The 15,759-nt window shown below is 39.3% G+C and overlaps 1 protein-coding gene across 1 annotated transcript in view; it reads left to right on the top strand.

Moving 5' to 3' along the window:
- Positions 1-15,759, top strand: part of LRRC2 (leucine rich repeat containing 2) — a 202,728-nt gene that overhangs the window by 139,740 nt on the left and 47,229 nt on the right. Inside the window, exon 5 of the mRNA XM_030193630.1 lies at positions 9,173-9,309. Within this exon, the coding sequence (XP_030049490.1) occupies positions 9,173-9,309 (137 nt within the window). The remainder of the gene's footprint in view (positions 1-9,172; positions 9,310-15,759) is intronic.

Genomic DNA, 15,759 nt, shown 5'->3' with positions numbered 1-15,759 from the left:
GTTCCGGGTCTTCCCCAGTAACATTTGACATAGCCTGAAGAGAGCCTTTAAAACTCTTCATAGCTGGCAAACTAGTGGCAACTGGCTGGACTAGGGATATGGCCTGGTGGACTCAGTGAAACATCCTCTATCAAGCCTCCGCAAGGAAGCCTCCAGCAACTCCTTTCTCAAGGTAACAATAACAAATTGAGTCATTGGTGTTTGAGCAGTTGGGAGAGTAATTGGGGGAACATTTTTCACCTATGCCTTCCAATTGCCAATACTCGCTTCTCAAACCAACAATCAATAAGGCAATATAACAGGAACAAATACAAATCAACTTATGCAAGTAGCTTTTCCTACATATGCACACAACTGTGGGATGGACTACCAAAAGCCGTGAAAATAATATACGACCATCTAAATTTAGGAAATCACTAAAAACCTACCTATTCAAAAAAGCATACCTTACTGACTGAACCCTGCTACATAACTAACTAAAGCTAGAACTGGACTCAATGCAACTCCTCCTCGCTACGATTCGCAAATATGTCTGTAACACAAGTATCTATAATACCATAATACCACCTTGTATTTGTTCCTTACAGGCTTGGCGTACGCCTACAGTATTATGCAAGCCACATTGAGACTGCAAATAGGTGTGAAAATGTGGGATACAAATGTAACAAACAAATAAATACACATTTGGCGGTAGTCCAGTGATCAGGCACTAGCAGCCATCTGCTTTAAATTTATTTTCTAGTCCTTCATAAAAATGAATAATGAAAAGATCTGCATGCTGTGCATTTGTTTAGCATATATTGGGTTTAGCAAATATGGGTACATTGACTTTAACCACACATATGTGCACAACTGTGCTGAGTTTGCTCAATATATCAGGTACTTTTTGGCATATGTGCTAAATCCAGTTATTAAGAGGATATTGAGCCCCAGGTTCCCCTGTCCTGGAAGAAAAGTAAATGTCTGCCAAGCCTTGATCCCCCTCAACCCCCTGAATCTAAAGTAAGGGCTATCTATGGCTTGATAGTCCCCCCTGTCTACTACTTCTTCCATTTCTCCTCCTGGTAGGGATAGGGCAGGAGAAGATCAATGCAAAGTCCTGGGAGAAGCTACTGGAAAAATGTTGCCATGGAGTAGGAGACTAGACAGAACAGGAGAAGAGAGTTGGGCCAGAAGGGAACTATCTCCAATAGGATTAGTGAGAACTTGGGAGGGGGGAGGAGGGGTTGGAGAAGAAGAAAAATATTGAGCCATGGAGGGCCTTTAATTTCAGGCTGGAGAAATGGGGGAATCAGGGCTTGGTGGCTCTTTAGATGGATTCCAGGGGAGGCTGGGGTTGTGGAGGTCAGGACTTAACATCCTTGTTTAAAAAAAAAAAATGGAGAGCAAGAACATACCAAAAATTTTGAATAATTTGGGTAACTTGCAAAGAGCCCAGCGAACATGGTAAAACTTTTTGGTCCTCTCTGTATTCCAGCAATCATTCATGGTGGGCATATTAAGTCCTATTATTAGGGGTCTCAGACTGAAAAATGGCCTGCGGTAGTGTAGGCGTGGGTTTTGGGCGCACGCAGAATCATTTTTCAGCGCACCTGTAAAAAGGTCTTTTTTAGTTTTTGCCGAAAATGGACGTGCGGCAAAATCAAAATTGTTGCATGCCCATTTTGGGTCTGAGACCTTACCGCCAGCCATTGACCTAGCGGTAAAGAGTCACACAGTAACCGGGCGGTAATGACCTATGTGCACCAAATGCCACTTGGCACGCGTCCGATATGCATGGCAGAAAATAAAAATAATTTTTCGGCCGCAAGTATCGAACGTGAAGGCAAAAATGAAATTACTGCAAGAGCCATGCGGCAGCCATGCGATAACTCCATTTTGGTGCATGTTGGGCATGCATAGACGCTTACGGGGCTTAGTAAAAGGGCCCCTTTGTGTTTCATTAGGTCACATCATGTTGCCAAAGGGCTAGGTATCTTTGGTAACATGGGCACGTTCTCCTGTCAATGAAGTTTCCTGAATCTGATTTTTGAATCTGCATTAGTAGAGTTCTATCAATTGGTCTTCAATTTCCTGAGGTAAGGTATAAAAGACTGCTGTTTTTATGTCTGCCTTCTTTCTTAATAAGAGTAGCAGAGCAGTAGCAGGGAATTCAGGGTTCAAATCCTGTTTCTCTTACTGACCGTGCTTGTGATTTTAAGAAACTCACATCATTCTTCTTTGTCTCAAATGCAGAGATCTGGTGCTAATTTAACTTGAATGCAGCTCATCAAGAGCTCAGATTTGGAAAGACTAATCAAATCCAAACTTAAGGGACAGAGATCTAAACCTGAGCTTTAACTATATTAATGCACTTAGTTGGCCTGAAGGTTCTCTCTGATCTCTCTTTTCTATTACATTGATACCCTATATAATGTTAATGAGTTTTCCACGTGCTTATGTTAATCATCTTCAAGTACTCACAAACTTTGCTGTGTCTTTTTTTGTAACGCTGTTATGTTGACAATAGCACCAACAGATGTAAAAAAAAAAAAGGTAAAGACAGATGGAGCTTAATACTTAGAAGGTGGGTTGGCACAGATTAAGATCTTTGCTTAGATGTCTCACTGGTGGAATTAATCAGGATTCACATGTACAGTGAATTCATAGGTGTCTGGCACATAGACTTAGTTTAGGACAATGGAAGGATCAATAGTCAGGGCAATATGACACGCTAGCAACAGGATATGAGCATAGGCAAAGCACTCAAGAGATTATACCATATATGTATAATGATACCTCAATATATACCACCTCCATCCAATTGCTTTGTTTGCTTTCCTTAATTAATCCATAAATAGAGTGACAGTGGCAGGTGGTACCTTACAGACTAACCACCTTTCAAGGACCAGAGTCCACTTCGTGCTCATGAAGTGCACTCCTCTAAAGCTCGTGCTTCTATAAATTGGTTAGTCTGTAAGGTGCCACCTGTCTCTGTCATTTTTGTTAACCAGACCTTGGGTGAATTTTTTCAAAAAGGTGGTAAATAAATCCTAATAAATAAACAGCTATATAAATAAAAGTGTGGTAAGATTTTGCAGTTACTAACAAAATTCATGAGCAATAAGTGGAAATGCTGTGCGGCAACTATTGGGGGCATATATTATGATTTGCGATTGGGGTAATTCTGTACAGGTCACCCAAGTTAGGCACCTAAAGTATGTGTGTAATTGCTGTTATAGAATATATATACTAGCATAAGTGTGCATTTAGATGCTGTACACGTTGCCTAATGTATGTGCAGTGATGTTCCTAGGGTGGCTGACACCCGGGGTGGATCGCCGATGCGCCCCCCCTCCTGGGTGCAGCGTGACCCCCCCAGCCCCGGCGAAAGGACACCCCCTCCCCTCTGGCGAAAGAACACCCCCCCCCCCCCCGAGGTGCATTTTTACCTGCTGGGGGGGGGGGGGGGGGGGTGCCGTCTGCCTGTCGGCTTCGCTCGTTCCATGCTCCCTCTGCCCCGGAACAGGAAGTAACCTGTTCCGGGGCAGAGGGAGCACAGAATGAGTGGAGCCGACAGGCGCGCGGCACCCCCCCCCCCCCAGTGGCATGCACCCGGGGCGGACCGCACCCACCGCCCCCCTTGGTACGCCACTGTGTATGTACGCTAACTCCGGGATTCTATATATTGCACCGAGATTTCTGTGTGGAAATCAAAGCGTATTCCAAAACAATGCATATAACGTAATTAGTTAACAAGCTAATCAGCACTGATAATTGGATGTTAACAAGGAATTATCAGCACTAATTGACATTAATTAGAATTTATGCGCTCTACTATCTATTCTGTAACATGATGCACATAAATTCTAAATTGCATAGTTGAAAAGTGGGCATAGCTATGGCCATTGAATGGGTGGGTCATGGGCATTTCTAAAATCTATGCAAGTTTTTATAGAATATATCTGCTCAGCACCTAATATAGGTATTGGGATTTACACCAGGTTTCAGTTGGCATAATTGACCATGACCTAATTTAGTCATGTGGACGGGCGCTCAGCATATTCTTTTTACCATGCAGAAATTTAAGCCTAGTCTATAAAATGTAGGCGTACTTTAGAGAATATGCCTAGGCATGTTTTTTTTCCACACAGAATTTTCAGGCATTATATATAGAACCTGGCCCTAAATGCGAACTCTATAAGGGCAATTATGTGCATAACCAGCTTTATAGAATACTAGTGTAAGTCTGCATTTACATGCTGAAGACTGGGCGTGAACACTTACTTCATGTCAAAAGTTGGTGTAAATGCTTGCACCGAAATGGTGTTAGTTACTTTCATAAATGTCAATATTATATAACCTTACCCCCATATTCTATAAATGGCGACTAAAGTTGTATGCAGAAATCAGCGGGCATAGCTGATTTGCATGCACAATTTCATGAATGAGCCAATCAGTGCCAATAATTGGCTGCTAACAACCAATTATTGGCATTAATTGGCCTTAATTGTGAGTTACACACACATCATATTCTATAACGATGTGCATATAACTCCTATAGTGTATATAATTTCAAAGGGGCCTGTTTAGGAGTCATTTTCGGGGTGTTCTTGTGAGTTGGGTGCATTTTTATAGAATACACCTGATTCACACCTAATGTAGGTGCTGGCATTTACACCTGGTTTCAGGTGTAAATACAGGCTCTTTAAGTTAGGTGCAGATTAGGCATATAGGCACATTTTATAAAGTGCAGAAACCTTTTATAGAATAGCACTAGATGGATAATTTTTTCTGTGCTGATTTTTCCATGCAATTTACTGAATTTAATCTGTAGTGCGTAAGTTCTGGGCATACCTTTGACCCATCCATGCCCCTCCCATAGCCACAACCCCCAATCCACAACCCCCTAGTAGTTATCTATTAAAGGATTTACATGCTAAGGTTATAGACTAGTGACTAAATTCAGTTACCATACTAACATAGTAGGTGACGGCAGAAAAAGACCTGTACGGTCCATCCAGTCTGCCCAACAAGATAAACTCATATGCGCTACTTTATATGTAACTGCAAATTAGTACCAATTAGCACAAATTAACTCCAATCATAACCAATTATTGGTAGTTAGTGACAATGCCCAGGTTTATCAGTTAAGTTACACGTATAACTTGCACTATTCTATAATCTGCATGAGTAGATGTTACGTAGATGCTGACTGAAACTGGGTTTTTCAGTTTTGGCCATTTATGGCCAAAACCGAATATGTGCCCTAAACCAGGCAGTTGGTTTTGGTTGAAACCAAAACTAAAACAAAAGTTGGTTTAACTTTTTTCATTCTCTTCAGCCCAGCTGTTGTGTATTAATTTCTGGAGTCACAAAAGTGCTCTCTGTCCCTTCCCTCCCCTCCAAAAGAATGTCTGCATTTTGTAACTCCAGCTGTAGTGCAAAGGAAAGTCTACCAGGACAAAGCCCCCTCAAACAGTGATTTGCACTTAAGCCTGGGTAATTGTTACCCTAGCCAAGCATACACCACCAACCTCCATAATTACTCTCTTTAAGTAAATGAAGAACTACCACAGCACCTGTGATTCTCTCCACACATAACAATCTCCACACATAACAATACTTTTTAATTAATTAAATAAAATATCTGGTATATTAGGAGAATTCAGTGTGTCTCGTGCCTCTTTTCTAGATTCACACAACTTGTAAAGGCACAGTAAGCTTGTCACATCATTTAAGCACTACATCACACATCTCCCAAAATCTATAACAGGCCAATACTCAGAGGTAAACGCGGGTGCTAGAGGCCATTATGTCGGACTAGTGCCCACCGGCACACAATGCACAAAAGGTCCTACCACGGGAAACAATGAGCACCACAAATGGCATGCAAATGTATGGAAAAAAATAGGCATACGAGATGATCAGAAAACAGCTTGCCTCACAAGGGCGCTCCTACTGCTTTAAACCCTACGCCAGCTTGGCGCTGGCATTAGGGTTTCTGAAGGAAGAAGCGGTGGTTTTGAGCTGTCAAGAGGCAGAGAGACCAACTAGAAGGTCTCACTTACATTTTTTTTAACCTTAGAGGACAGCAGAAACAATGCTGCTATGGGAAATCCTATGGTGACTTTTCCTAAGGAGAGAAAATCCCCAGTCTTCTCTTTTGATGATATTAAACTAGAACAACAGTGCTTTCTACCCACATGCACAGAAAAGAAGTGCCATGGTGGCTACTCACCATCTTATCTATTGACAAGGACTCGGGTTCCAGCTTTGTAGGGGGGGGGAAGGAATAGAGAGGCAGGCACTGTCCACCCTAGTCTTGGGAAAGAGAGGGAAAGCAGTGGTGGTGCCACTCTTCTTCCCTTCCTCCTGTCCAGAGTCTCATCCTCTTGTTGCCCTGCAGGGCAGTGGGGTCATCCCACTGTAAGCAACAAATCAACCACAGAAGAGCTGGCTATGGATGCTTTCTCCAAAAAAAAAAAAAAAGTTGCTCCCTCTCACTACCTCCACCCCTAACCTGCCACAGCTGCTAGCAGTTCATCAGATCAAAATACTCCCGCTCTTGTGTGCATGTTCCCCCCTCATTCCCCCTCCTCAGCGCTAACAACGCGCATTAAATTTGCATTCCATTAGCAAATTGGGGCATTATTTTCTGGCGTTGCTGCAGCATCATTTTCTTTTTTTATTTATTTATTAAATTTATTACTGTACATATAACAAATTAAATCACTTGATAGGAAAATGTTGCTAATACAATTTAATAGTCCTAAGGAAATAAAGAAAAATAAAGAACTTATAAAGATTCCTTATTAGCATCCTTAAAGTCCACAATAAGGGAGTCCAATATTCAAACTATGGAGAAAAAAAGAAATATGATAATAAACTTAAGTCGAGACGTATTCATTTACAAACACGATTAAACTATTTCTTAAGAGGTCTTTTTGATGTAATAAATGAGGCTAGTTGCGAGGGTTCAAAATACACATATTTTACAAATTGATAAGTAACCAAACATTTGCAGGGATATTTTAAGTAAAAGGTCGCTCCTATCTGCAATGTTTCCTGCTTCAGTTGCAAAAATTTTTTCTTCGTGTTTGCGTTTCTCTTGCCAGGTCAGGAAATACACGAGTAGACAATCCTTTAAAAGATTTTTCTCTTGTCTGAAAAAAATTCTTTAATATCCAGACCTTATCCGAGGTTAGCACAAACGTAACTAATAAAGTAGATGCTGTTACTTGCTCTGTGTCCGAAGTTTCTAGCAGAGCCGAAACATCTAACACATGATTATTTTCTTGTTTTTGTTGATTCTTTTCTGTCTTTGTAGGAATGTAAAAGACCTGTATCACTGGAGGAATATGTTCATCAGTTATATCCAAAACGTCTTTAAAATAAGACTTTAACATTTCCCTTGGAGAAATCAGAGGTTGAAAAGGAAAATTTATAAAACGTAAATTATTGCCTCGAGAGGCATTTTCAAGAAATTCTGATTTCCTCCTCAGGTTTAATAAGTCTTTAACCATCGTCATTTGTACTGTCTGTATCTGTTGAGATTCTTTCTCCAATTTATTAACTTGTAATGACAATGTTTTAATCTCAGTGTCCATTTCTCTCACTTTCCCACCAACCACAACCATTTCTTCTTTCATTTTCTTTATTTGGGGGCATAATGCCTTACCAAGATCCGCTATCAGCAGCCACACACTATCTAATGTTACTTCCACAGGCTTTTTTTGAAAACTTGTAACCAAAATATCCTCTGGCTCACCAAGTTGTTGTGTTTTCTCCGTTGCAACCGCTCCTCTCAAATCCTCCATAGATCTTATGGTGGCGTGTGCTGTTAAAGTGGGGGTTATAAAACTCCCGCTTTCATCCGATATTGGTAGACTTGCCTCCCGCCCTGAAGATTCCGCTAACACTTCGGTATTCGGGTCTACTGGCGCCGATATCGGAGAACTGCTTCCCACCGGTTGAGGAGGCGGATCTCTTCCGTCGGGGCTTAGAGAAACTTCCAGCCCATTGCTCTGCCCACTGTCTCCAATCCTGGGTTGAGCCTGCAGGCTGCCCTCCAGCGGTATTATCGAGCTTGCAGCCCTCTGCAAATATTGAGTTATCGATCCCGATGAGGCTGGAACTCTTTGCTGCTGGGAGGCAGCAGCGGCAGCTCTTCCCCTCCTCTTCGGCATATTCTGAAGGAAAAACCAAGTTTGAATGGAAAAGCTGAGGAGCACTCAAACACGTCCTTCTCGATTGGCGGCCATCTTGGACTCCACGTTGTGGCATCATTTTCCAGCCCTGTTTTGTACAGCACCGAAGTTTTGAGCCTCGGGCCCTAAGTGCTGCAGTGTCCAACTGAAAAGTGTCTACAATTAAACATATAATCAAAGTTGAACGTATTCCATAAAAAATGTTTGGAATACTTTAAACTTTGATGATATGTTTAATTTCAGTAAAAGCATTTAATATCAACAAAGACCAAGTCCTTTATAGTAAAACCCCAAAAGGGTAAAACTAGAGAATATTTTTTTCAGAAAGAATGATTTATGCAAAGGTATCAGTACTGACTATATAAGTCTTTTTTTCATTTTCAACCTATACCTAAATCAAATGAGTCAAAGAAAGAAACAGTTAAACATATAGGACTAAAAATTAAACACAGAAATTAAATTTGCTTAGGTGTATTCTATAAGGTATGCTTTAATTTAGGCATTCTTTATAGAATAATCCTAAATTTCCACACGGTTTATAGAATGTGCCGAGCGCTTGTCCACACGCCTAAATTTAGTTGCAGTCAATTACACCAAGTAAAACCTGATGTGAATCTCAACACCTAAATTAGGCATAGAGTGCGTATATTCTATAACAACTCGCATAGATTTTAGAAATGATCTGCCCATTCCATGCCAATAATCATACCCACTTTTGTGACATATTTATGCACACCATGTTACAGAATACGCTTAGCAAGTAGTGCGTGTAAATTCTAATTAATGCCAATTAGTACTGATAATTGGTTGTTATCCAATTAGCAGCACTGATTAGCTTACCTGATTAAATTATGTGCATTGTTATGGAATATGCTTCAATTTACGTGTGGAAATCTCAATGCGATATATAGAACCCTGGGGATACTGCAAGTCAGCATAAATTGCCAGTCTATCAAACTGATATCAATTTTTACGTTTAACAGGTTGTTTAAAAAACCTTAAGGAACTGAATGTGAGCTTTAACAAACTGCAGAGCATCCCTCCAGATCTGGGAAACTGTGAAAATCTGGAAAAAATGGATCTGTCAGGAAATCTAGACCTCATGGAGCTCCCTTTTGAAGTAAGAAAAATCAATGAACGTACCTGATTTTATAATGCTTTTCTCATATGCTATATTGCAACTCTGGATAGTTATTGTGCATATGTTGAGGTTAGCCTTCATCAGTACATGTTGCAGAATTTACTAATCCGTACACCTGGGGTCCACTTGGACCACATGAGCACTGTATAGCTACAAAACAGTTTTTGTTATTTTTTTTTTTTTTGCAGTACACTACATTTATGTTATTATCATTACATTTTTTCAATATTATAGTGATAAAATGATGCATTTATGTATTAATAATACAGTTTATTGGAAAATATGAAGCAAACACGATTTTATTACAATATTTCACTTTTTCAGAATTTATTTGTTTAGGACAAAACTGGTTTAGAACTATTTAAAGTGAAAACTTCTTTTAGAATTACATGAAAGTAATTATTATACATCGGTTTCTCTTTATCATGTCAAAACAAAAATGATTAAATTTATTTATTTATTTATTTATTACATTTGTACCCCGCGCTTCCAAAGAAAGAGAACCAAAAGTGATTAATTTAGGAGGTATTGGTACAGTCAAATATCAAAGAAATTATCTGCCATACTTGCTACCAATATTGATGAGTGAAGTTCTATTCATAAAGCATATGTAGGAGCATTCCTGGATGATTATTATTTGTTATGCTGGACTAGGCCAGCGACATATAATCACCGAGGAGTCCATAGAACTCTGTGATGGAGGAAAAATAAAGACTGGATGGTGCTAACAGAAGAGAGCGGTCTGCCAACTTTTATCCAAAAGGTTATCCATTGGTGAGCAGATAAGCTGTATTGAAGGTTAGATTCCCATGATATATGAAGACTTATTCTTTGTGAAAAACTATGACCAAGTAAAAATTTGTAAAATTGAGATGCAACATGTCAGTCAGAATATCCATGAGGGTGTCAAGAAACGATAGACATGCAAATGAGGAGAGGATTATACTGTCTTCCTTTAGTAGCTGGTAAGATTGCAAATATATTGGGGCCCATAATTCACATTCAATAATAAGCCAGGTGGGAGTATAATCACAATCAGACATCAACCAATGAGAAGTTTGTTGTAAAAGATTAGTGATAAAGAAGGACAGGATGCTGGACTCGATTGGCCCTTGGTCTTTTCCCAGTGTGTACTTAAGGAAGCCTGAAAAGGAGACTCCTGTCTTATCTGGAATTTTTAAGTGTGGTAAAGGCAATTTTTGGTGTTTTACCTGTCCATAAAAATTTGGTTAAAGCTTTATCTATTTATTTTTTAATCTTATTTACTCATGTAATCTTATTTACTAATATTGTCATTGTTTACAGTAGCAATTTGACTCCTTAATTTCCTTATGCTCCTTTTTACCTTTCCCCTCTTTATTCTATCTTCTAGGTTTAGTTAAACTTTTTAAATTCTTCACAACTTTCTTTTTCATATTCAGAACCACTATACCATTTATCACTAATACACTGCCCCACTATTTCCAAGTTTGCACTTCTATAATACAGTGTTGAACAATCTATATAAAAAATATTGGATGCTATTCCACATGTTACATTTTCATGTTTTGAGTTTGTTTATTGAAAATATCAATCAAATTTCTTGGAAAAAAAAAGAAGCCCTATTCTTGAGCAAATCCCCTCTCCCTCACTCAAATCCAACCTTCCCTTGACCACACTTAGGGTCTTCCATAGTGACAGGGTGCTAGTGTTCCTTCTGCTCCTGCCCCATCTGGCTTTGCATGATAAAATTGCATTGATGACCCTTTGTGGTAGTCTCAGAGTGCTATTGCTAAGGGTCAGCCTTCCATATAAAAGTTTCTCCTCTGCTCCACCCCATCACACCCACAAACTGCCACCATTCATGATAAGCAGGTAGCGCCAGGTTTCTTTATCACAGTGACTGGTTTTAACGTGCAGTAGCTGTTAGCACAGCTCAATGCTATCTGGCATTTGGTACAACCTACACTAGGGGCCCAATAGTTTTTCAATATTTTCTAATTATTATTTTACCTTGAAAACAGTTTGTTGTTAATCAGTGCAACAAACTTCAGCTTTAATATGTTTTATTTATGGGTTCTTCTCATTTTCAAATTTTCCTGTTAGGCATTTTCTAGACCTTATTTTCTCAAAAAGAATGTCTCTTCCTTTGTACTATGTATTATGTTGTTGCCAGATGTTAAGAAACCAAGGAGGAGGAAAAAACCTCACTAAAACGTGAGAATTAAGAAAGAAACAGTGAGGAAAAACCACAAAGAAGTCTTTATTGAGAATCCTAAAAACCGACCCGACACGGCCGTGTTTCAGCCCGAAGGCCTGCCTCAGGGGTCTTGGTAAACCACTGGTGTTGCAGTTTAGTACTTTACAACGGAGCAAATGAATGCATTGGTCTGTCAAAAATCCTTCGTTTATCCTCTGTCTTGTGAAAATGCTGAGTTACAACTGCCGAGTAGTTTTGGGGTATTTTTTGCATCATTTACATCAGCCAACTACTCGGCAGTTGTTACTCAGCGTTTTCACAAGACAGAGGATAAACAAAGGATTTTTGACAGACCCGTGCATTCATTTGCTCCATTGTAGAGTACTATACTGCAACAACAGAGATTTACCAAGACCCCTGAGGCAGGCCTTCGGGCCTAAACACGGTCGTGTTGGGTCGGTTTTTAGGATTCTCAATAAAGACTTCTTTGTTATCCTCCTTGGTTTTTCCTCACTGTTTCTTTCTTATGTTCCCAGATGTTGCCAGAACTACCCAATTGAGGAGGAAAAGTTTTTTTTCAGTTAAAATCTATAGTGTTGGCATTAGGTGCCTCATTTTTTCTTCAGTTCCCTTGTAAGTGTCTGTTAACGTACGGAAATAATTCTTATATTTTTTTCTTGATCCCACTCATTTGGAAACATTTCTAATGGAAAAAGAGAAGGTTAGTCCCTTATAAATCATTTCTTGTTTTTCTTTTCTTTTTTTCTTCTTTCTCTGAAAAGGGTTTTGGAGTTTAGATAAGATTATATTTAGCCTGATGGGATATGTCCTGTGTTCTTTTTCTCTTCTTTTTTTTTTTTATGGTACGGTGGCTTCTTCCTTTAGTTCACCATAAAGTGAGCTAGTATGCGTTTACTTTGTGTGTATAAATACCTATTCTTGGGGATATTTTCTTCTTTATGCATAATTCTGTAATGTTTAAAAATATATACATAACACCAAAATAATGAAAGGAAGTGAACATCTAATGAGGAAAGCAGTGAAGTAGGGGTTGAGAGTGAACCAGAAATCCAGCAGACCATAGTTTTAGAAGGGTTGAGAACCATTCGTTGAGAGGCAAGCCAAGTAGAAAGGTTATGGTGAAAGAACAGAACTCCTAGGGAAAGCAGGATAGATCTCTGTAATATTTGCAGCTTTTCATACTATCATACCATACTTCTGCCATGTTTCTAGATTGTTGAAAAGTATCAGGGCTGATTTTCAAAAACACTTATCCGGTTAGCAAGAGCTGCTGATTGGACAGCTTCCAGTAAGAGGGATATTTAGCAGAACTAACAGGATAGTGCCAGTCACTGAATATTTCCTCTGACTGCCTTGGCACTATCTGGACAGTATGAAAGCTATAATAACTCTGGGGTAACTTAATGTCCTGGTTTCAATATTACGCTATCATATATGACTTTAGAAACCATTGTTTAAATACCTTATTCTTTTTTTTATCTTTTTTGTATGCTGTGATATATGTGCAAACAAAAGTGATATTCAAATTATGATTTTGTAAGTGCTCAGTAAAACACATGTTGCTCTGGCTGGACTATTGAAAGGCAACACGCGAAACCCAACATCTTAGCACTTCAGCCCTCCCTCTCTCCTTATATCTCTCCTTATGTCTGGTGTTGCTAAAAAAACTTATAAATGCAATCAAGAACCACATCAATGTTATCTGGATAGGTACTTAGCTTGAGGCTGGATTCTTTTTTTCAAACTTCCGTTCGGCACTCCTCAGTAGAACGCCAGAGCTCTGTCGGTGCATAACCGGTTTTTTAGCAACACTAGACACAAGGAGAGATATAAGGAGAGAGGGAGGGCTGAAGTGCTATGATGTTGAGTTTCGCGTGTTGCCTTTCAGTAGTCCAGGCGGAGCAACATGTGTTTTACTGAGCACTTACAAATTATAATTTGAACATCACCACTTTTGTTTGCACATATTTCACAGCATACAAAAAAAAGATTAAAAAACAACACTATCTGGACAGTGTCAGGGTAGTTTGAGGATGGAGCTTAGGCAGTGTCAGAGGTTACTTGGTTAGCAGCTGTGCATTCTCTTGACAGCAAAGAGGTTGTCCTACATTTATCTGGCTAACTAACCGGTTAGTGGTCTGAATATCACGGGTCACTGGACAGTGCCACCAATTAGCACTGAAGCCAGATATTCAGCACTGACCTGTATCCAGATGCCAACACTGAATTTCTGGTGTGTTTTTTTAAACCGCAGTGATCAGCATTTTATAAAATGCCCACCGTCACAGGCTGAATATTAACTCCATCTTTGTATAGAAGTCCTTCACTCTCTTGTAAGGCTGAATTTTTGACCTGCTGTACATTTTTGACAAAATGGCAGAGTGAGAAGGGGAAGAGATGACTAATGATGTAATTCAATTCTAATGATCTCATAGGTTTTTATGACTCCATTAGAAGCTCTTGACTGAATTATATAACCAGAAACTCAGCCTCACTACATGAAGCTATTATAATATATGCCATCAGTTCTTCCCTACTCATTAATCTGTTCGAGACCAGAATGAAATGAAAGTATTAAGCTTTTTGTATATGTCACCATTCTACGCTTTCTATTTACAACATAAATGATGGCTAGTTTCTCTTTTTAAGGCTTGACTTACAGACACATCCTAACAAATTTGGGAGTTGTAAAGATAAAAAAAAAACTTTAACAATGTTACAGAGCTCCATTAAAAAAAATTAGATTCCATATTTAGATTTATAATTTCTTGTTTTCCTTGAACTGACTTCCTAAAATATTCATATTCCTTTCTTTATAACAATGTTCTCAGGGGAAATTAAACACAAGAAGTAGTCTACTTTCTAGAAGTCATGAACTGAATAAATTTATAGTCATACTATGCTATGAGATTGTTCTTACATCAAGGTGGCAATTTCTAACCTCTAAGGAAGGTCACACAAATGTTTATTTTCTGTACTGCATGGAAAATATTTTTCATAAATAAGAACATTAGCAGTTTTAAATAACACATGAACTGGAGCATTTTATTAGCCATCACATCTATGTACTATGAGTCCCTGTCCCAATGAGATTAGCATTTAATTATATCTAATTATATATTTGAGATAATGAGAAAGTGGCTTGTTCAAGGTTACAATAAGGGTTATTGACATAAGTAGAATTTAAATCCATGTCTTTTCATTTCCCATGAACTATTCTAACCTTCATGTCATTCACTAAGGATATGCTGTCATTTAAGTTTGTTTTTGACAGAAAACAAAAGGGGAACAGATGAAATGCCATAGCTTAGTAAAAGGGCCCATGATTATTCTATGAAGCATAAACAAAATGTATATCAAAAGAGTTCATAGATGCTTCTTTTTAGAACATTATTCTGTATAAAAGTTTTATAAATAATAAATTCATTATAGGTATAGAGTCAAGGTCACTTAAGAAAAAAATGCAAAGAGACAAAAAAGGAAGCTCAATAGACCTTAATCATTGGTAAACATCCAATGGACAGGACTTTTCAAATCATTACCACTTGTGAAAAAAATATGGATGTGAATAGCAAAATATATTGGTTTTATTAGGGGCTCTTTTACTAAGCTGCGGTAAAAGGGGTCCTGTGTTAGCGACGGCAGCCATTTTTGATACATGCCAGGGCTCCTTTTACCACAGCGAGTGAAAATAGCCACACTTGCCACATGGCCATTTAGGGAGGAAGACTTGCAGCTACCTACTGAGGAGGTGGTAAGGGCTTCTGCGCTCACCTGGCGGTAACCGGGCAATGCTGCCCAATTACCACCGAGTAACCCCCTGCAGGAATATTTTCTCAATATTTCTGCTAGCATCAGAAATGGCGAACACAGGGGCAGAACTACTACCAGCACCCATGTAGGGCTGGCAGTTGTTCTGGGTTGCCGCACAGCAACCCTTTAGTAAAAGATGCCCTTAGTGTTTACTTCAATCATATATTTAGAGTCTGAGATCATTTAGGTCTACTGAAATCAATGGGGCAAGCACTTTTGGAGGTTGATATTCAGTTCATGGTGGTATGTGGCTGGAAAGCCACTTCCAGCCGTGGGCTTATCTAACCCTGAATATTTAATGCTGGGGCATGCGTGTCTCTCAGCATTGAACATCCAGGTATGCAGTGGCATAGCTACAGGTAGGCCTGGGTGGGCATAGGCCCAGGGGCGTAGCCACGGGTGGGCCTGGGTGGGCC

This window comes from Microcaecilia unicolor, chromosome 2 (assembly GCF_901765095.1).
Source record: "Microcaecilia unicolor chromosome 2, aMicUni1.1, whole genome shotgun sequence".
In the NCBI taxonomy this organism is placed as follows: domain Eukaryota; kingdom Metazoa; phylum Chordata; class Amphibia; order Gymnophiona; family Siphonopidae; genus Microcaecilia; species Microcaecilia unicolor.
Note: the sequence above shows the minus strand (reverse complement) of the source record. Positions and strands in the feature narration are given on the sequence as shown.